The sequence below is a fragment of the Dermacentor albipictus genome, chromosome 9 (genome assembly GCF_038994185.2).
Source record: "Dermacentor albipictus isolate Rhodes 1998 colony chromosome 9, USDA_Dalb.pri_finalv2, whole genome shotgun sequence".
Taxonomy (NCBI): Eukaryota; Metazoa; Arthropoda; class Arachnida; order Ixodida; family Ixodidae; genus Dermacentor; species Dermacentor albipictus.
In genome coordinates this window covers 20,844,770-20,867,701 of record NC_091829.1, presented here as the reverse complement: position 1 = coordinate 20,867,701, position 22,932 = coordinate 20,844,770, and the positions used below count along the sequence as shown (strand labels likewise).

General features: G+C 43.6%; 1 protein-coding gene across 3 annotated transcripts; it reads left to right on the top strand.

The window, feature by feature from the left end:
- Positions 1–23: 23 nt before the first annotated feature.
- LOC135917304 (small glutamine-rich tetratricopeptide repeat-containing protein beta-like) lies at positions 24–22,932 on the top strand. 3 transcript variants are annotated; one of them, XM_065450860.1, is made up of 11 exons: positions 41–274; positions 1,855–2,005; positions 2,991–3,109; positions 4,988–5,063; positions 5,336–5,435; positions 6,508–6,612; positions 9,672–9,804; positions 11,840–11,938; positions 20,540–20,577; positions 20,673–20,741; positions 22,564–22,932. In XM_065450860.1, the coding sequence occupies exons 2-11, from the start codon at positions 1,906–1,908 to the stop codon at positions 22,691–22,693; spliced, it is 969 nt and encodes a 322-aa protein (XP_065306932.1). In that variant the 5' UTR covers positions 41–274; positions 1,855–1,905; the 3' UTR covers positions 22,694–22,932. The 3 variants fall into 3 exon arrangements, with proteins under 3 accessions (XP_065306934.1, XP_065306932.1, XP_065306933.1); XM_065450861.1 differs by lacking the exon at positions 41–274 and adding an exon at positions 330–458; XM_065450862.1 differs by lacking the exon at positions 11,840–11,938 and having other exon boundaries at positions 24–274.

Here is a 22,932-nt window from a genome sequence, read left to right as displayed (position 1 = left end):
GCCTTAAGGATTTGCGTTTTAACCTTAGAGAGCGTCACCCTGTGAGACGTGTATTTGGACACCACCCTTCAACAGCTGAGTAAAGTAACATTCAAGTGTAACTACAATAACTGTTTGCCCGCTATATTGAAAAAAAATTTTTCGAAATGTGGTACCCCAGGACGTTTATCCAGTGACAGTGCTGCCATGCTGCTCTGCACAAAGTCACGTCTTGTCAATTTACTGCCCCACTACTGTACGCCTTGTGCACCCGGCTTGGCAGAGCGAACGAAAGGTATGTGTGTGATTCAGTGTCTGAATGTAAACTTCCGTGAATGCCATTGCGTGAGCGAATTAAATGTTTGTCATAGTACCTTCGCGGCCGATTGTCGGTTCATCTAGAAGTGTGTCAACTGCGCTTGCAAGGGAACTATACCAACTTTAAACTAAATCTCCGCGAAACGACTGAACATGCTCCGGTGACCCTGCAAATATTTTTTTTTTAATTTATTTTTAACTTCGGAGTTCTTGATGTGCGATCGCAAGCCTCAAAGTAACAACCGTTATTTTGCAGTAATTCTGCAGCCAGTGGTAGCAAGCTTGATATGCACGCACGCAAACTTTTTACTCTTAAAAATGCCGCAGTAAGGTGGGACGCTTGTTTACGTTCTTTTAGCACATCGAAACGCAGAATTCCTGGTGCCTTCTCCTACTCTTTCTGCTAGTTTTGTTAACGTTTCAAACTTTACGTAACGTAGACGCTGGGCGCGTTCTGTCCCTTCGTGCCCGTGGTCTCTTAAAACTGCGGTTTTCAATTTGACCGTGCGTAGCCGTGCGGTTTAACACGTGTCCCTAAGTGGTTGGCAGAGAGACTGCTTGAAATAAAAGAACAATTCACCGATAGAGAGGACACCTGCTTTCATTAGCAACAGTTCAGTGTAGACAGCTGATGATATTGTTACCGGCATCCACGGCCGGATTTGGTGTGGCGGTCAGCCGCTGCCTTGTTCCTTGAATTTTGCTGTTTAACGTTGTGGTCGATGTCATCGTTTCCGGTGATGTCGTAATTTTACGCCTATTTCCCCTTTTCATGGATGCTGAGTTAGCGTAGCGTACGGTCACTGGTACAGCAGCTTTCTGCGAACCGTTGATTGACGCGCGACGACTCCACAGGTCATGCCCGAGTGCCCGCGTACCTTTACTTTGAGGAACGCCAGAGGAAAATGTTACGCTAGCTTGGTACATTGCGATTCTAGGACAGCAAATGCATATGAAGTGTTAACTTATGCCGTGAGCGGATGGATTTGCTTTGACCGAAAACGACGAACGAAGAAAGACCAGTGGCGACGGCGCGATGAGGTTTCCGCACCGTGTGCGGTGACGTCACAGATGGCAGCCAGCGGTCGATCCTAGTTAATTCTTTATATTGGGGCAAAACGTACTCTTCATTAAAGAAACAAAAAAAGGGCACCCACCCCGGCATCATTCGTAGTCATTTCCTGCCTTGAAGACCCCATCCACGGAAAGGTTGTGGGAGTTGTGACGTTATGCAGTGGCTCCAACTGTTCATTCCATGCGTGAGTGAAACATAAAGTAAAGTTCGGCCATCAGAATGCAGTTATTAGCCTTTCTTCATGAAATACATTCTCATTATTCAAGGAAAATGAAGTACTTGCATAGAATGATCATGTGTTTCTGTGGTCGTATATTGAGCTGCATGACGCGTCGAAGTCTCCAATCAGTAAATGTAACTGTGTGGCTACAGTGAATGCGTGCCAAAAATATTATGAGGAGGCTGACGACATGTGTTACCTGTCTTCTTCATATACATATCTTTTCTAATTGTCTGCACTTCTCTCCTGTCTCCTCTTCAAGATTGCTGAACAGACGCTGACTGGGACAAAACAAATTTTGCAGTGATTGGGAATGTCGCACGTCAAGAGGCTCGTGCTTTCCATAGTCCAGTTTCTTCGTCAGCAACTCCAGACTGCTGACTTGAGTGCAGATGCTAAGGAGAGCGTTGAAGGTTTGTTGTTCTTTCGAAATGTCAGCGTGAATATAAATGCACCCGTAGGTGGTGCACAAATGGCAGTTTGTTGGCTCGCCAGTTTGAGAGTGAATTGTTTGATTGCTTCAGCGTTGCACTTGCGTGACATGCTTGCCTCCTTTGTGTCATTGGTTGATAGAGGATTCAGAACAGGTGGGAATGTGTAGTTGACGTAAACAGCCACAGGTATGTGTATTATGATATTCATCTAGGGAACTTTTTGCACCTCCTTTGGGAACCTTTGGAAATCCACCTGAGCTATTTGCTAAAGTCAACCGCGAAAAGAATCTCCGCACTCTGCCACACTTTCACATACACAGACACACAATGACACACTCGAAACTGACAGTCGAAACCATCCTGCGCAATAACGAGGTGAAGGTAGCGGTGATAGAGACCCTCCCGATGAACCAGTTTTGGCAAGGGAAACAATAGTGCCATTTGACGCCATGCAGCTGTACCTAGCGTCGCTGCTGCGTTTCACCACAGAGCATGACGCCAGTTTCAATGCCATTAGGTCGGCTGGAGTCCCAGCTTCTGTCAGACCAAATGTGCATGAGAAAATTTGTGATTTGTTTAGCTTAGTACCTTCTGAAATCATTTGAAAAAATATTATTTTGCTGAATGTAATAGGCTTCTCTACTGCAAGCGGTACGGTGCTCAACCTTTTCAATGAAGCGACCTGTACAGTGAAGTATTTTGGAGTTCCCAAGTGCTTCGTTATAAAGGCGTTTGAATGTATTATGGTATATCATTTAGGACTCCCTGATGCTTGCCGGTATTTTTTCTAGGGTTGAGGGGTGTTGGACCTTGACTTAATGCAACACACAACGATGAGGAAAAATCGTCTGTCGGTGCTCATTTAAGTACTTACCATAACATTAATCAGTCAGTAATTGAGCTACACAGTAGTACAGAGAGTATGACGAATTTTCCATCTAATCTGTGGTTCACGTCTGTGCAGTTGCTGTACAGTGTCTGGAGACTGCCTATGGAGTCAGTCCTGAAGACCTTTCAAACGAGAGCCTGGTAGTGTCGAGGTCGCTACTAGACATCTTTCGTGACGTGCTTCCTCGAGAACATGTAAGAGTTTTGACTTGCTGTGTTGCTTTCCCACCCTCTGTATGTTGTGTGCGCATGAAAACAAGGTCCTCTAGATTATATAGAGTGGGTTTGCACATCTTCTGACTCTCCCAAATTTTCCTTAAGGTATGCGAATTTGGATCAAGTGTTTTGAAAGATACGGTTAGCGAAAAAGTTTAGCCCATCAGATTTAAAACTTTGCATTGAATGTGGATGGATGCCAGAGAGATACTTGCCTCAAGCAAGTTTATACAGATAATTCCTGGAGCAGGCAAATTAGGCAACAGCATAGTAAGGCAAGGGTCATTGTAATATGTAAAAATAAGGTGTTGCTTCTCAGTTTTTGGTGTTCCAAGTTTTCTGCTGCTTGTGCACTGGCATGTTAAGGTGTCTTATTGTTAGTAAAGTGTGTACATGTCAGTGGCATAGCCAGAAACATATTTTCGGAGAGAGAGGGCCTAGGGAAGTGAGTGAAGAGTGTTCCCACCTTGTCACCCCCTGGCTACTCCACTGGCACGTAACCCACAAAAGTAATATGCTCAAGGCATGCTTTAACTAAAATGTGTACAAGTGCTACCTCCCCGACCCCCAAACACATCCCCTTCTTTCATTGTTGTGTCTGTGGGTTTTTTTACATGTATTAAAGTTCACACGTTGGGAGGTATGGAGTTCGAATCAAAGGCAGTTGGGAGTCCGTTGTCAGTATCGTCATGGGCGCAAGCTCATGCGTATGGCTGACTGAAAAGCCCTAGTCAAATCGCACCTTCATTCTTTTGGCAAACAACACTTGTCGCTATGACGTCTCAGTACTCCATCTTACAAAACTACTTACAGTGCAGGGAATGCTTACGCCCGTGTCAGCCAATTGGTAATGAGTGCCAGCTGTGTGTTCCAGGTGAAGGAGGAGGCCTCGCCCATTGCGAGCTGCTCATCCTTCCATGACGCTGCCATTTAATTGGCTCTACACCGAGGGCGATTAGAGGCAGACAGTGGAGGAGTGCTTTTTCTGGGCCTCTTTTCTGACTGGCTAACACAACCCATAGATGTTGCTGTACTGCACGGAATTGTTGAGACGGAGAGGAGCACATTCCCCATTGTAATCTCTTAAGGACAACCCTTGCAGAAGAATCGAGAGCTGGATGAATTGGTACATTATGGGACACCCTACTCAGTTTCTTACATAGCAGGCAACATTGTGGAAGCTGCAGAAGTAATACAGTTATGAAAGTCACGCTCCGTGCATTTTGCTGTGCAATTGTTTTAGATCCACGACGCTTCCTACAAGATAACTGCTTCATAGGTTACAACTAAAACTCGTGGACGTAAGGCTACATTTAATTGGCGTGCCATTTTTTAGCTTTGTCCTTCCAGTGCATGACGTACTATGCTTCTGTGACGAGCGCAATGTGGTGCAGTTTGGCCGCTTGGCGTATAAATGTCACTCCACTCATTCAGTGGTAAAGGTGGTAAATAGGTTCAAATCTACAACGACTTCCAAATAACGATGTCATATTTTGCAACATAAGAGTATTAGACCTAATGTTGCACTGAATTGCGTGAGGTATACCTCTCTTTCTTTGGATTGCAAATGCGAGCAGAGAGAGAAATCTCTCTACTCTATGTAATGTTGTCTGCTAAGTGTAAAAACAAGTAATACTGCACTAAGGACAAAGGACAATGAACGACAGCGCCCGTGTTGTCTTTGACCATCCGTCAACATTAGTATTCTATTGCTAGTCTCTCAAGGGCCCCTGGCGATTCGTGAACAAGCATTTGAAGAACACTGACGTGATTTGTGCACATGTGGCTTCTGCCACATAGTGAAATGCTTACATTTGCTTTCACCCCCACCCCCCACCCCACTCCACTCCCCCCCAGGTACAGACTAGCAGTGAAAATGTACCTGAGCCAACCGAAGCACAGAAAGTTGAAGCTGAGAAGTACAAGCAGGAAGGTATGTTCGAAAGAAAGATGGGGTGGGCTAATAAGGCAAGAAGATGATGAAATTAATGCATTTTTTTGTTTCCACTTTCTAAATTTCTTATGGTGTTGGCACAATCTTAGCATGTATGCTTAGCTTGGAGCTTATACCGTCTTTAGCATTTGAATACATGGCATTGCATAACCATTACTTGTGGAAATATCTCGAAAAAAAAGTTTTATTCGTCCGATATAGTACGTTGTGGAGCTAGTGTTGCTGCATTCGTAACCGTGCGTTCTTTGCAGGTAACAACATGATGAAGATTGAGATGTACACAGCTGCTCTGGAGTGCTATACAAAGGCCATCAGTTTGGATGGACGCAATGCTGTCTACTACTGCAACAGGTGCTATTTCTTGGCATGCTAGTACAGCACCGTTTATAGCTGAGACACATCTGGAGAGCACGGATAGTGCAAGCAATGGAGGGCGATGGGGATAGTGACACCAGCTTGATTTGGTCAGAGAGATGCATGGGGATGTGCGCTTGCGGCTCTTTCATATCATTACATATAGCTTTCGAGTTTCTGTTGCCATTTTCTGAGATGGCCCTCATAAGGCCTCCCTTATTGCATTTGCATAAAGCAGTGCGTCGAAGGTCTGAAGCAGCATGACACTGTTTATATATGTTTTTAACAGGGCCTGAGATGAGAAACGTAATGTCAATGTATAAAGATAAAAAAAACTTGCTTTATTGAATTTACGTCAGACATCACCTGTAATAATAGAAGAGGAGGGTTCCAGAAGAGGGTTGCAGCGCCGAAAAAGACAACACATAGCAAGCAAGACGGGACAGATGTGTAAACTGTACAGCAACTGTAAACAGCAACTGTAACTGTAAACAGCAAGATGTGTAAACTGTACAACACACTTTACACATTTTTCATGGGACCGGAAAAATGAAATATACTGTCAGTGCTAAAGAAGCAAAGAATTTGGAGGAGTGCATGCAACTTTCAGCAGCTACACCATAAACTGTGAACATGTGCCAGTATTACTTGGCTCCTGTCAACTTGTCTCTTGATTGCAGCAGCCTTGTGCAATGTGCATGGCAAGCATTGCATGATACTTTGTCAGGTAGCAAAGACAAGGTCTTAATGAGGAAAGGTAGGAGAAAGGGTTTCAATTTAAATTTCTAGCATCAAAAAAAGTGCAAACCTCCAGTGATCTAAGGAAGGGGAATTTCCATTTAGGCCTCCAGTTTTTCCAGAGGCCTAAATTGGAGGCTGGAATTGTAAAATATGGATGCTCTGCCGAACTGTTATGTTTACAACTCTACGTTTGTAGCTAAAAGGTGTGAGGATTGTGTAGACAGCAAGTGTCTTAGTACTTGAAGTGGACAAAAAGCTGACTCTATGTTTTGTTTTTGTTTCGTGAATGGCACTTTTGTGAGCTTGCTGTTAATATCAATGGTTGCAGAGCCGCAGCCCACAGCAAGCTCAATAACCACCTGGACGCCATTGAGGACTGCCAGAGAGCATTGGAGATTGACCCCAAGTATGGCAAAGCATACGGCCGAATAGGGTAGGTGCAGCATCCTATGGAGCCACTACATCATTCACTTGGATATGCCCCACCCAAATGCTTAAAACAAAATAAAATAGGCATTTAACATGTTAACAGAACACATGTTGACGATGGCCAGTTAAGGTTAATACGCCTCACCCAAATGCCTCACCCAAAGAAAGGCATTTAACTTGGTTGACAGAACACATTTTCCAGGGTGGCTAGTTGAGATTATTTGTGATAATTTTGACTTTTCTGCCATGTTGTTTGCTGCATCCTCCACTCGAATCTCGTGTTTTTAAAGGAACATGCACACTTACGGCAATGTCATACCTTGTCTAATTGCACCCGAAATTTGAAATTTAGTCTCTCTGCACAGAACAGTGTTTAGCGCCTCTTGAACCCATATTTTTTCATAAAAGTGTGCGAATAAAATAACATTTTTGGCCAAGATTTTGTAGTGATACCTTTGCCAATGCTGTTGTTTTTGCGCTTCATCAGAGGTCAGGGCGACACTCCGGTCGCATTATCAATAGGATCAGCTGGCTATGAATGGTGGATGATAAGGGTGTCATGGAATTGAGCAGAAGGAGTCTCTACAATATTGTAGCAACATAAAAAACACTGAACATGGTCGCCAATCTTCAAAATGTGTCGCTTCGATGTCCCAGATGGCAACCAACGGCTGACACAGGCATACTGTCTTTGCTCTTTCTTGGCTTTTGCCAGGGAGTCAGGGCTATTGCGCTGGTTGTAGTCGCCAATCCTGCTAGCACAATCTCTCTCTTCGACTATATATGCGTAGTGCACTGCCTATAGAGGCGCCACTGATAGCCACCTAGTGGGAGCTTCCAACAGTACGCTCAGGAGCAGTAGCAGACGACAACCCTTTGCAGCAAGGATGGCTGAAGTTGGCGGCTCCAATTTCTCCTTTGCTAGGGTGCCTCCTACTTCGTTAACGTGCCAGACTGATTCTTCTGCAGTGACATCTGCAGGAAAGATGCTGGCCTCTATGGGAGCGGGCATGAACATGATGTTACCGGTGCTTGGGACAACCTGGTCCACATACGTGCCAGGTGTATCCCGCAGACAAACGCAATGAACCCCATTTACACCAACTGAAGCTCATGTTAACTAGCAATTAGGTTTTGTTGAGTAATGTGATGTCTCGATCATAATTTTTTTTAATGCTACCTTTGCCGTAACACTGCTTCTGTACCTCAATAATAGGCACACGTCGTTAGCAAAGACTTGTATCTCACACAAATCCACGTGGTGCGATGTCTGCACGTGTCGTAGTGATCTTTCTGCCATGATTACACATACATCGTCAAATAAGTGCCATCAAAGTTGCCTCAAGGAAAGCAATTGCAAATGTATTGGTGGAACTGCTTACACTAGTTCACCAAATGCCTGGGTTAATAAGAGTGTAAGTTAGCACTGTACTGTCAATGCATTTCTGCTGCATATGCCAATGAACTGCCGTTCCCACTGCAGTTCTTGCGATTTTAAATTCCCCAAGGGAGCTGCTTGGAAACACACAAAGTTAAAGTCTGACCAACTTTTCAGTATTTTTTTTAATGTTACCAGAGAGAGATGCCTCATGATATATTTAGAGGCAGAGCAACGCCAGTCAAAGTTTATGAGCGCTGGCAGCAAGGCCGGCTTTAGTCCTCTGCGCCGTAAGCATAGTAAGAAAGAATTCAACTGAGTACAAAATTCACATGCAAAAAGGAACTACGTTGTGAAACAAGCAAATCACTCGGCATGATAAGTCTGCTCAGGCAGCATCGAGGTGCGATGACCTCCCAAACGTGGCGCTATCTTTTCAGCGAAAATGGAACAGAAACACCATGTGCAGCGACTATTAGCAATTCTAGCCCTTAACTAGCTATTTTCTTTACACAATTCCCAAGAAACCACAATATCTGAGACGTCCTCGGGCAAACAGAATAACGCTGTTAAATAAGCACTTGCCTGGTATCATTACGATAAAACACAGCATGATTTGGACTCTTTACAAACGAGGCAGGGTAAAAACTTTGCACTACAAAAAAAAAAAAATCAACAGTTATACATGAAGCAACTAGCAGCAGTTCAACATGCACAAAGGCAAAGCCACACATAATATAGATGCAGAAACATGAAGTGCGTGGCAGCTGGTGTGAGGATTTACCCGGCCGCATAAAACCGTTTCAGTGCTTGCAAGCTTCAGTAGCTTTACCGTACAACACCATGCACTCGTGCAATCGTGCTGCCTAGCTAGTGAAACGCAGTAAAGTAGTGGCAAACGGTAGAAGCAGCAAACAGCATTCAGAACTTTAGCGAAATGCCTTCAAACCACATGCTGGACTGCAGACTAACTTCGTCGCTTACCCGTCTAAACATGATCGAGTGGAAAAAACGTCGACATGACAAAGGAAGGGATGAGAACAAGAAATTTCCTGCCAAATGGCAGCGATTCATTGCTACCATTCCTACCACTGATGAGGCTTTGGGGAAATGATTAGAACCATATAGCCAGCACATTTTTGCCGATATTTGAGCACCCCACCGTGTAAAAATTCTTCGACATTCCTTGAAGCTTTGGCCACCCCACGCATGCGAAGGGTGTTGTTGATTGTGCTCTGAAAACGTAAATAAGACAGAGAAGCATGATCAACGACGCAGAAAAGTACGGCAGGAGGCTGCCTTTCCCGAGTGCACTTAGCGCGGCCGCCACCAGTCGCGCGTCCATCGACGTACACTACACGTATACCTCGCTCCCTTATCCCCTCCAACCAGCAGGCAAAAATGCATTCAAATGTCCTGTCATCATCATCATTTTCTGATATTGCTTGCTTCCACCAATTTCCTTGCTATCAAACCTCGATGGCTATAAAGCATGGTAGAAGTAATCAATAAGCATATTCATTATGCTCGGAAGTGTTCTGGATACTCATTAAGTAATTGAAGTAAGTGTGTGTTCATCCCATTTCATCTTAGTTGCAGTGCAACTTTCTCAGAATGGCTATTTGCTGGTTTGCCTAAATCTATGGCTGTCCTCATATGTTTGATTTTTGCGTCCTCCTGTGCAGATTAGCATATGCAAGTCTAAACCAACACCAGAAGGCTAAGGAGTGCTACCAGAAGGCGGTAGAACTTGACCCTGAAAACCAGAGCTACGTCAACAACCTCCGGGTTGCAGAGGAAAAACTTCGTGAGATGTCGGTGAGTTTCTGGTGGCAGGTGGCCTCTTCACTTGCCCAAGCCAGTGCAATTTTGATTTTTAGTTTCAACATCTAGAAATCTTTTCATATGTGGGTGTGATCCCATATGCTAGAACTAACGTCCTTGGAACACTGTAGGTGCCTTCGCAAAGTGGGCAACCGCTGCAGTACCTTAGTGGTTGTGGCATAACGCTACTGCATAGAGCTTGCACTGTCACTAAAGCTTAAACCCTGTTTAAGCGGTTTCGAGCGTGACATGACTTGGGCAACCAGATGCGCAACCAGGTGGCTCGTTCTAGTTGCTTGATCACTCAGTTCTAGAATTTTAGAATCTGTCGCTTGTCCCCCGGGAGCACCTTGACTGACTGGCCAATGAGACACCGGGTGGCTAAGTAGGCGCTTCTTTTACGTCAGCACTCCTTTTACGTGTGTTGTGGTGAAGTGCATCTCCTTTTCCAATGGTGCAATTCACGGTGTTTCGAGAGTCCATTGCCGTACCATCTTGTGCAGCTCAAGACAAAATATTACGAAACACTGTTTACCTGGGTACAATGATTGGCTGAAAAGTTGTATAACATTTTCCATTCGATTTCCCACTAAGCACTAATATGACAATATTCCGTGTAAATAGTCTGCAAGTTTTGGCTGCAATGTACTGCTGCTGCTCAATCTGTGATATTGTTTTTGTTCGGGCAATGGGCGCAAAAGATGCTGTGGGACAATTGTCTACTGTAGTTAGTGCATTTGAAAGTACAAGCACCGTCGCATCTCCTGCATATATCGCTCATATGTGGTTTTATCAGCAAGTGACAGACTGTAGCGACAACAATCCCATTCGCGTTACTTGGGTTTTCATTCAAATGGGGCCTATATTTAACTTTGTTCTATAGCGAAAAGTCATGGATACTCAATGCAGTCACACATCCAAATATGGCGTGCGCCACAAAACAAGCTACCATATGCAACCTTTGTAGTGGCTTTGCTTTGGACATCTGCATGGAGGTTGTCTAAATTTTCTTCATTACTCATAGCAGCTAGTCATAGCATGTAAGCACATTTCTTTAAATCAAATATTTCCACTTCCACAAAGCGAGATTGTATGTTTGATATACTTAGCAGTATCATGGTTACAGTAAAAATGATCATAGCCTGACAGACTGCTTCAAAGCGAGGCCTGAAAAAGATCATAACGGAAGTCAGCGCACATATCGGTCTTGTAAGCAATGCGGCTATACCTGTAAACATTAATGCTTCATACTTGGCAGGCAATGCTGCAAAAGCTATGGAAGCAGTATGATCATACAAGTCTCATTTCACGCATTACACTGTGCACTCGTTTTTATCTACGACTCGCTTTCTACGGAATAACTGCTTTGCATACTACAAGCGCAACTTGTGGATGTAAAGTTCCATCAAACCGCTCGTTTGGTGATAAATCAGTTCATACCTATGCACCTTCCACACAATAATTATGTCTCATTTTGGACATAAAAGTATGATATTGAGCATTAAATTATGGCACATTAAGTTACGTGTCGCATACCTATACCTCTGTTTAATATATGACGCACTTTTGTTTGGTAGTGAGTGCACGCAGCGAGAGAAGGCTATCTTTAGCCTTCGCAGCGTTGCCTGCTCTATATGAAGTGGAGTAGTATATAGGACATTTTCCTTCTTTCAGACAATGTGACTATATTAGTAAGCTAGGACAACACACTAACGCTACTACAGTCACGCATTCTTTGAAGTCAGTGTGGAAGGAAGATGGCCATTCAAGCAGAACTACGGTGCCACATAGACAGCCTGGCATTGAGGCACACGAAGTTACCACAGCAACAAGGCAATCATGGTGACATGATTGCCTTGACATGGTTTTTGTGCAACATGCTCACAAAAACAAGTTTGCGGCCACGGCAATGTGAAGCAACAGCTGTAACTGTCCAAGGTGGCAGCAAGGTTCTGCTTCGGTGACCCTTTGTAATTACGCTATCGGCATAAATGCAACGCCACCTGATGGCGCGTCGTGCACTTTGCAGAGCCCCGGCAATGGCGATACACACAGGCCCACAGGCGGTGGTGGTGGTGGCGGCCTAGACTTTGGAACCTTACTGAATAACCCCACGCTCATGAACATGGTAAGCACTCCGGGCTAGGAGCATGTATGTGGGGGCATAGGAGAGGTCAGTTTCAAAATTTCTGGGGTGTTTTCTTATCGTTAACAGAAGTTTTAAAAATTGCTCATGGCATCTAGCACAAGTCTACTTCTTGAGCTAGGTTACTCTCAGATATGTACATTATTTTCACAAGGAATCAAAATGAAATTCTGACTAATTAATGAAGTTTCACTAATTGAATTTCAGTCTACAATTACTCCTAGGCACATATTGCAACTGACAAATTGTAGCCAGTGACTTCGGAAGTGATATCCACTTGGAACAAATTTTTAGGATGATACCAGTTTCAAAAATTCATGACAGAAGGCATTGGTGTTCCAGTAACTTTAGAGCTGTAATACACAAAAAGGCATATTAATAAAGTGAAAATGAGACATCCACCCAAACTTAGCTAATTACTACAAAGGAAACCCATACAGGTTCCTCAATAGAACAGCTTCGCAGTTGAAGAAAAAAACCGTCCTGGTCCAGGACAAATTCCAGGTCCGGACCAGGACGAATTTTTCTTCAACTGCAAGGCTTTTCTTTTGAGGAACCCGTATGGGTTTCCATTGTAGCAATTAGGTATGTTTGGGTGGATGTCTCATTTCGCTTTTATTAATTAATTCTCTCCACCTTGTGGGTTTCCGCAGTACTATTTCATCAAAAAGGCGTTTTGTAAGTAGAACAGTGCATATTTACACCAGGTTTGATGGTACTTATCTCAAAACCCATGCTACTTTCGAAATTTGTTTCAAGTGAACGTGCCTTGTGAAATAACTGACTTCAACAGCAGTGTATCAAAATATGTGCACTAAAATAATTAAAAAGTTGGTTAGCGAAATTTTGGGTTAATAGTCAATTATGCATTTTGGATTCCAGAGTCTATAATGTCTGCCTCTTCGAGTAAGCTAGCTCAATGAGCAGATTTGTGCTGTATGTTATAAGAGATTTTTAAAATAACTGGTAATCTTAAAAAGAAAAGCACCCTCTATTTGAAATGAAGCTTAACAGGAAGGTTTAGCTCGGGGGCAACTCTGATTTCTTTATTCAGATCAATTTAAAATGCAAAAATGCTCTCATGAGACTGCTGTTACACCAATTCGAATAAAATGTGTTGCATTTGAAAGAGAATGTTAAATTCTAGCAGCTGTAGGAAGCAGAACTTTTATTTAGGACCTCATACCTTTAGAAAAATTGTCGAAAATTAGCATATTTTTAAAAGAATTAGTAAGCAGGCAGTTTGCAAATTTTACACCAAGAACAGATGCCACAGTTCTGTAAACTGCATCTGTGAGACCCTCTGAAGTGAACAAATTCGGTACACAGTTAACCCCAGATACAGTGAAACCTCATTAAACCATAGATGGCTGAAGCTCGAAAAAAGTATGTACTAAATGGTAGTATGCTTAATCGAAATAGCGTGAGATCACCCACTTACCGGTCAAAAACGGAACTCGGAGAGAGTACAATGACAGGGCAAAAAACGTGCAGTATTTATTCACCTCGTGCAACAAAAGTCTCATTTTCCTTTGATGCCGCAGTGGCCTAGCAGTGACGACGGAGGCCTAAACTCGCTTAAACTGCGAGCCGGCTTTTCCGCCAGCCTCTTCTTTTAGGCAAACACCCGCATAAGGCTGACGTAAAGTGCAGCTTCTGCCACTGTCGGGCCTGAATCGCCCGTGCTCTCGCTTTCCGTGTCATCCTCATCAATGTCATCAGGTGACATTTCGGCAATATAGCAGAGGAAATGATGGCGAAAAGTCTAAACTCGCAGCCAACATCTTTCGTGGTCGCAGTAGCACTGCCGAGCAACTTCTCCTTCGCATTCCAATGCCGACTTCGTGCCACATTCGATAACACAAACAATGTCCAAATTTTCTTCTATGCTGAGCACCCGGTTTTTGTCCAAGCTTCGGCATGACACAAGTCCTAGTTTGCACGATGCCACGATGCTCTCTGGCTCGGCGCCGAAATGATGTTGATGTGGCTTCACCCTCCCAAGCACCGTCTGCATTTGTGTTTGGAGACCGTTCTGAACTCTAAGGCTCGTTGTTCTGCCTGGCTAACCTACCACCGTGATTGCGTGATGTGGAAACACTACGTGTTAACTGATACGTACGCAATAAGCCGGTATGGTTTATGCGTATACAAAACCCGTTATGTTCAATGGCTGCCGAGTTAGGGATTTGACTTTGCTACTTTTAACGTGAAACTACTGTTTAAGCGGGTACTATATTACTGTATTATTGTATTAAGGTTTTACAGTATCTGGAACTTGAAGGGGATCACGGAATAGTCCAATATATCGATAATTCATAATTATAGAAAGAGTCCAGGCTTGCCTATCCAACTTGCTTATTCAAAACTTATCTGAAAACTCAGCACGTTTAGGACAGTTTGCTGAAATAGCAAAAAGCTGGAATTCAATAGTTTGTTTTCCAAAGGCCATGTCAAATGCACTTGCCTATTTTTTGTACATGAATGTTGCAAGTCACTTGCACACTGGAATGGTCTTTGATATACTCTTGCAATTCTAGCCCTAAAAGCCCATGTTGCCCTGCCACGAGACTGCAGTACTCCTCCTGCTCATTAACGTACTTGTGCATTTTACAGCGAAGCTGTCTATGGCTATTATCCGGGATTTTGTGGTGTCCACACGGAAAAACACTCCCCTAAAAAGTGAGAGTGAAAGAGCCGACAACGAAAGCAAACACATGTCGCCGCTCATGTCATAGCTTGGTTTAACGGCCATCTGTGTCTAAAACGGCACTTTGTCGCAGCTGTGTCTCTGTAAATGTATGACATAGTGCGTGACATAGTGTGCGCCGCGACCGAGGAGAATTTTCGGCACCATTTCGCTCCACCGTTGCTCTGGGAAGGCCACGCATGATCCGTACACCTGAAGAGCAGCGTATCTATGAGGAGCAACAGCAAGAGTAGCTGTGGGAAAGAGACCGTCAATGTCTCACCAACCCAGTGGCCCGAAAAGAAGAGTGTGCCCACGATTAGGTACGTAAGCGACGAGCGAACACCAACTATGCATATCGCGATACCAAGAATGCCACAAACAAACATAGGCGCCACGAGGGCACAGTGCCGGGATTCCACAGCACCTACTCAAGGTTCCAAATTGTCCTTCTCGATTGCTACTTCGAATCAAGGTGCCGAGTACATGATCACCTATGGTTCGATAATGACCTCTCGGAAAGCAGAAGCATACAGTCGGACGAGCGACGGCAGAAGGTGGTGGATATGCTGATGCGGTGCTTTTCCGGCTAAAACATTGGGGCGTCTCGAGTTCGCAGCATGTGTAAGGAGGCGCTGATGCAGGGTGTGGTTCTGTGTTTCTCAACCAAGACCGGTTATGTGTACCCCTATGTGCCAGCACATCTTCCGAAGCTCCATGCCGATCAGATCAGCTTTGCTGGCCGTCCACCTTCACAGAGTGGAATGGCTCATGAACTTTTTTTTAGTCAGGATAAGGTAGAAATTGACAAAATATGGCTGCAAACCAGCTTGTATGGATATTCGCGTTACCACCATCAGTGCACTGTACTGCAAATTGCTCATAAACATACCCAGCTGTATCACCATTACAACCGCCAATCATCATACGTTGGCAACAAGTTGACTATCCAAATGCTAGTAGTGGAATAGCTGCACCACTTACCCCAAATAGCTCCAGGAGCAGTCCTCTCCGCCATTATGCTCCAAAACAGCATTTTAGCAGAAAATTGCGCTAAGCCTGTGCCGAAGAGAGTAAACGAAAGCCTCGTTTCATTGTTGCTGCCTCAATAGTAAAACTGAAACGAAAACCTAAATTGTGCCATGATTATCAAGATCTGTGACTTAGAACAGTATATCTTTGCCTGCCGCGGCAGCTTCATCGCAATACGCACCCGCCTGTCATGTGAAAATGCCGGCGCGCACTCAGTTTTTCATTTCGGTGCCAGCAAATTTTCTCCAGGTTTGTCGCATGTGGCATTCACAGCTATCACTGCCGATCCTATTACAATAAGAATGTTTGCCTGTCTGTTTCACAGCGCATGGTGCTGTCAGAAGCGTAGTGCACGCTTATAATAGGCAGTAACCGAAATGAGCCGCCATTCTCTGCTGCATACTGCAATCGTATACGTTTTCCGGCCGCTAGATCCCATGTGAATAAGAAAAGGCGTGAGGCGCATGTTATTGAGAACAGTCTGTAGCCATTTATCTCACATGAAAACGACGGCGCGCACAGTTTCTCATTCTTGTACCAGCAAATATCTGCCCGGGTCGTCACACACCACATTCACAGTTATGGCCGCCAAACCTATTGCGGTAAGCATCTTCACCTATCTGTTTTGCAGCACATGGTGCTGCAAAACAGATAGAAGCGTGCAGTATGCTACCACTGGCATGCACATGGTGCATGCCAGTAGTAGCGTACTGCACGCTTCTAGTACATGATAATCCAAATGCACCACCTTTCCTTGCTGCAGGCGGCGCAATTTTTTTTCGGTTTCCCTTCGTCATTTTGAAACACTACACAACAGGAAAACATAAAAACGCGTCGCGGGCCATCGGAGCACTGCCAGCTCGACGCGCACGTCTTGTGCCACAATGATCCGCGCGACACTTCGCATTACGCAGATGTCAACAATAGTTGAGTCTGTCGCTTTTTTTTAATTACGTCAGATCATACGTTTTCCCATTTAGTACGTATTTCTCGCTTTTCTTTTTCCAAAATATATGAACGAGGTTCTAGTGTATTGAGTGATGTGGGAAACGGGAGTTTGATAAATGCGTAGTTACATTGATGTACTTTTCTATAGGATTTTGAAAGCATTTTTACTACTGTTCAATATATCCAGCAGGGCTACAGTAAAATCGCAATAATTCGATCTAGGCGTACTTGCGAACTTGGTTAACTTGTAGAATTTGTGGTAATTGTAACTGGTAACTTTGCATAATTGTAATTGGAACTTGTAGGTAATTTGAAAATGTCCTGAGGGGACCAATTGCAATGCATGCTCACTTACCTGGAGAGGCAAAGCAGAAGAGTGGGTCTAAAAATTAATCTGCAGAAAACTAAAGTAATGTTTAACAGTCTCGGAAGAGAACAGCAATTTACAATAGGCAGCGAGGCACTGGAAGTCGTAAGGGAATACACCTACTTGGGGCAGGTAGTGACGGCGGATCCGGATCATGAGACGGAAATAATTAGGAGAATAAGAATGGGCTGGGGTGCATTTGGCAGGCATTCTCAGATCATGAACAGCAGGTTGCCATTATTCCTCAAGAGAAAAGTATATAATAGCTGTGTCCTACCAGTACTCACCTACGGGGCAGAAACCTGGAGGCTTACAAAAAGAGTTCTACTCAAATTGAGGACGACGCAACGAGCTATGGAAAGAAGAATGATAGGTGTAATGTTAAGGGATAAGAAAAGAGCAGATTGGATGAGGGAACAAGCGCGAGTTAATGACATCTTAGTTGAAATCAAGCAAAAGAAATGGGCATGGGCAGGACATGTAATGAGGAGGGAAGATAACCGATGGTCATTAAGGGTTACGGACTGGATCCCAAGGGAAGGGAAGCGTAGCAGGGGGCGGCAGAAAGTTAGGTGGGCGGATGAGATTAAGAAGTTTGCAGGGACGGCGTGGCCACAATTAGTACATGACCGGGGTTATTGGAGAAATATGGGAGAGGCCTTTGCCCTGCAGTGGGCGTAACCAGGCTGATGATGATGATGATGAAAAGCCTGCACGCATCCATCCAGATAATTCCTAGTTTTCTGTTGTGGCCTCCGAGACTGGCATGCTGCCACGCAATTCTGGCTTTGCATATCTCGGAGGCAGTGTAAGAGATATGGCGGCCATGTTTTTGGCTTGTGCAATAGGTGGTGTCCAAAACCTGACGTCCAGGATGTGTTTCTGGCTCTCGCAATGGCTTCCACCGCGTGCGGCCAGCAAAACCATGGCCTTCTAGACATGTATTTGTTACCCAGAGGGGGCCGTCGCTAGGTTTGGATTTGAAGGCCACCTATTGCCTCTGTCCAGTAATGTTGATTGCTTCTGGTGCTTGCAGTACATAAGTGCATAGCCTTCGAGATCGTACTCGGAGAGAACAAGCACTAGATTCCACCATGTGGGCATTGATAAGCCGTACAGCTGTGCAAAGTGCCTACGTTGTGTGGAAGTGCATGTTACATTTTTGTGTGTTGGCCTGCTGCAGAGAAGAGAGCCAGAGCATCTTCGTCAATAAACAAAGCACTTTTGCTTTTCAATGTCTGGTTTATCTGGTTTTTGTCATCTAAATACCAGCTGCATCATATGTCATATGTTGTCACCTTTTTCTCCACTGTTAGCACGTCATGCACATATCCTTATCAACCGCATAAAATCTCGGCCACATGTGCGTTTCCTCTGGTGTACAAATGCGGCAACGGGAGTGACGAACTAGGCCTACCAGTTGAACATGAAGCAAACTTGCAGACATCATACGCATGGAAAATCAAGTCGCCGACAGTGTGCCAGTGGGCAATGGCAGGCAATGGCAGGGATTGTTATGAGCCCACTTGTGCCCTCACTTAAGCAACAGTTATCAAGCCTGCAGTTTTCTCAAGTGTAGCGGTGGGGACTGTGAGATGCTGTGCATGATTAGTGGGCTACAGATCATGACACTTGGTGCTGCAAACTACCATACTAAGCAATCCTGCATTAATTATTACTTCAAGTAGTCCTGCTGCATGGAAAATATGACATGCTTGCGTCATGCAGTTTTGCACTTCCTTTTGTGGGTTGCTTGTTCATTTTGGGTAATTAAGAAATCCACTTAATTTGATGATATCCATGGTCCAGCGGACTTTGAATTCACAAGGTTTTACTGTAATTCAATATGTCCAGATTTGATTTATCTAGGATCAAGTGTATTGGTTAACAGCTTACATGAAATATTTACCATGCTCACAAGGGTTGTGCAGAAGCCCTGACTCACAAATTTGTGGTATACTTGAGAGCAGTACATAATGCATTGATTTTGTCCGCTTTATACTATATCGTAAGAAATCTAGGTTACAGATATGTGACATTGTTATTCATTACAGAGTTTGATGCTGCTATTTATTGCTGAGAACAAAACTAGGTTAGTGGTCTGGCATAACACAGCAGCAAATGCAGCAACCACAGCACCCAAATGCAAAATACAATCATGTCTTTTTGTTCACTACTGCATGTCACTAACGCACTGCTTACCATTTCGCTGAGTGTGAAACGTCTCAAGCAATTTGCATGCCATCATGTACTACCTTTTTCCTAAGCAGTATGCAAGGGAACTCGGCGCAATTCGTCAGCAAATGAGCAAGCATTGTATTACTAGTTTAGTGGCCATTTCACATTCGATGAAATGGCCCATGACGTGTTAGTGCTACGTAGGGTTAACCTAAGAAACAGATTCCTTTTAATGCATATGCACTGTCGATTGCCCAATGTGTCTGAGCCTGTATTGTTTACACAGTAGAACATTATTGATACGATCTCGTTACGTGCATCCACTTTTTGTTCTTTATGTTTGTTCATACAATTTCCTAGCACCAACGTTCACGTTCAAGAACACAAAAAAAATGACCCAACGCTTATTTTTTACCGGCTCATACGTTCCCAGAAAACACAATCTTTCAGCAACAACGTTCGGTACATCACCAAAATGCAATCATATGATTAGTTTCCCAGCCACTAGATCCCATGTAAACAAGAACATGTGCAAGGTGCGTGATCGAGAACCGTAGTCGCCTGCCGCAGCAGCTTCACCGCAATACTCGCCTATCCATCTCATGTGAAAATGCAGGCGCACACTGTTTCTTATTTCGGTACCAGAAAATCTTCTCCCTGGTTGTCACATGCCGCATTCACAGCTATTGCCATCAACCCTATTGCAATAAGCAACTTCACCTATCTGTCTTACAGCTTGTGGGGCGTAGTGATGTTGGAAGCGTACTGCACGCTTTTAGTAGGCGATAATCCAAACGCCGCCATTCTTCACTGTAGGCGGCGCAATGTGAGCATCACATTTTGCTCCGACAGCATCGGGCATTGCCCATCCGCTCAATTTCTTTTTGGTTCCCTGTTGCCATTTTAAAACACTACGCAATAGGAAAACAACAATACATGTCTGGGGCAGACGTCTTGTGCCGCAGCAATTCTTGCAAATTTTTTGCATTATGTAATGTAAACTACAGTTGAGTCTGTCAAAATTTTTTAGTTACTCCAGATTGTACGTTATCCTGGTTAGTACATTTTTCTCGCGTGTTTTTCTAAAAACGTATGAACAAGGTTCTACTGTGTTGATATCTGTTCATGCCTTTTTCGTAATCATGCTTTCTTCTTGTGCTCTTTTTTTTTTTCTTATATATCAGCATTTAGAAACTTTTCTAAGAGCTTACATTAATCAAAAAGAAGCGATGTTGCTTTAAACATATCCTACTGCCGTGCCTCGCAGATAGAAAACTTTTTGTATCAAGATGAACAATACTTTAAGTTACATTTTAACCTGTGCCCCATTGTTCTTTGAAGTGTAACAACAAATTCTTTTTTTTTCTAGGCTGCCACACTAATGCAAGACCCCAACATGCAAAACATGTAAGTCTGCTGTTTAAAAGAAAATGTGCTGTGATATGTTTTGTCTGTTACCCAAAGAGCAGGGTTTACATCTTGTTTTTGTTATTACTTTGCAGCATGAGTGGGCTTATGTCTGGAGGTCTGAGCCAAAACACAGGTGGTGGGCTGGACGCACTTCTTCAAGCGTAAGCATTGGGCCTTGCTGAATCTATTGAGGACTGTCACAGAAGCTAATGAATTACATTAATGGCACAAGATTTTGTCTTGACCAGACTGTTCAGTACTGATAAGAGTACTGATATTGAATTTTTATTGTGTTTTCTTCTTTTATAGGTGCTGCACAGTAAATTACCAAATAAGAATTTCGATTGAGTTCATATGGCTGCGCAGAATGCGTGGTTGACTATATGCATTTGATGTACTATGTGCCCTTTATGGTACTTCAGGTGGTCATAATTTATCTTGTTTGTGCCCACCCCATCCATGTGACATCCCTCATAGCTGAAGTTTTACTCTGGCATGCTAAACCCTTCATATCATCATTCGCTGCTATAAAACTGTTGAATGGTTTACCCGTCAGCATTAAATCTTATCCTTTCATACATTTAGTCATGCCCTTAAGCTGTTTTATATGTGTAACTAAGTTTACGTCATTCATTACACTACATTTGCCATTTGTATGTATTGACAGTTTTTTTTAAGCTCTATAGGCTTGTATACATACAATTTTTGATTTATTTTATTTTTCTATGTTGTATTTTTACGATTGTGTTCGTTTATTTTAGTTAGCTTGCTCTTCTTTACTACATCTCTACATTGTTATTATTAACCGAGGGTCCCATTGCAGCCTTTGACTTTGGGACCCTCATCTGTATATTGTATCTTACCAATTCATTGTATTTGTAGAATAATAAACCGAAACCAATTGGGCAATTAACCAAAATAGGCAAGGCACAAGTTTCTGTGCATTCATTGTAGAAAAAGGTAAAAGTTTGCAAACAAAGAGGTTGCTGCGAAGCAGGCTAGCATTTATTAAGGTTCAAGAAAAATGAAAGAATGCCTACCATGGTTCTCTAATTCATCTTTGCCATCCACTGCTCTGAATGTTCATCTTCAGAATGAAGTTTTCAAGGACTCGCACCAGGGTATTCATCCTGCCTTCTGAAGAATCTAGACAGTTTTAGCATGACATTTTGGTCATCCTCATTGATTAACACAATATGGCTTCGGCCCATTACAAACGTCTTCAGGGAGGCTCTTAGTAGATAATTTCACATTTCCAATGCATGGCCAACACTAAAGTCAATGACGCGATCTGTTTGACGGGAATCAAGGCATTGTTGCACTACCATGTCATTGTTTCATATAGCTTTAGTGGTGTTAAAACAGACCGTTAATGTCAAAAGCAGTGACACGCAGTTGCCAAAAACAATGCCTTCTAAGCGAGCTGTGACCAAGTGATAGGCAGCCTTACTGTTTACTTTCTAAATATATTTTTATTTGATTATTTATTTTTTTGCAAATGCAAAGAATAGCAAGTAACCATGGTGAATTTGAATTAAGATGGAAAAGCAGGTGCAGCCATGTTGCCACGTTATCGGCATTTAGCGTAACTTCAGAATTGGGCTAAAACATTCTAAGCAGCAGGAGCTTGATGTGGGTGAGTTGGTGTAACTTACATGAAGAAAAAACAGCGCTACAAAGACATAGACTAAAAGAAGAACATCTACGACAGACAGGTGCTATTTGTGAAAACAGGGAAGAGCCCACTGTAGAAGAAATCTGAAGCAGCAGGAGCCTGATGTGGCCAAGTTGGTGCGACATATGTGAAGAAGCGCCTATCCGTCATACATGTTCTTCTTTTAGTCCGCGTCTTTGTAGCGCTGTTTTTATTTCAAGTTAAACATTCCAAGCTTATTGCTGACCATGGCAAGACTCACTTTCGTCTTTTATTTATTTGTAGCGGTTGTTGTATGAAATTTGTTTATTCATGCACGCGACACGCAGAGGCCAGCAGCTAGCATCCCAGATGCAGGCGGCGAATCCTGAGCTCGTGGAGCAGTTGCGGCGCCAGATGAACAACCCCAGCAACCGCAACCCCTCCGACCAAGAAGGAGGTCCAGACAGGAACAACTGAGAACCTGGTGCCTTTGAACTAACGCTTCAAGGGATCACTCAAAATCTTCTCACGTTCCTTGTCTCGTAGCGAAACTTTAACTAAAGTGGATTTAAGAAAAAAAAAAGCACGTCAACGAGCATGCATAGCTATGGTGTGGTGGAGCGGTGCGGATGGCTGGCGAGTGGCAAGAAATAAAAGCTCATCCAGTGTGCGACCTCTGGGCGGTTGCCGTGCCACTCTGGAGATGGATTTTCTAA

Excerpts from the sequence above, each read along its gene's own strand:
- LOC135917304 (XM_065450860.1), top strand. The coding sequence starts at position 1,906 with ATGTCGCACGTCAAGAGGCTCGTGCTTTCCATAGTCCAGTTTCTTCGT. Across the intron at positions 2,006-2,990 it reads TGCTAAGGAGAGCGTTGAAG|TTGCTGTACAGTGTCTGGAG; the intron begins GTTTGTTGTTCT and ends ACGTCTGTGCAG. Across the intron at positions 5,064-5,335 it reads TGAGAAGTACAAGCAGGAAG|GTAACAACATGATGAAGATT; the intron begins GTATGTTCGAAA and ends CGTTCTTTGCAG.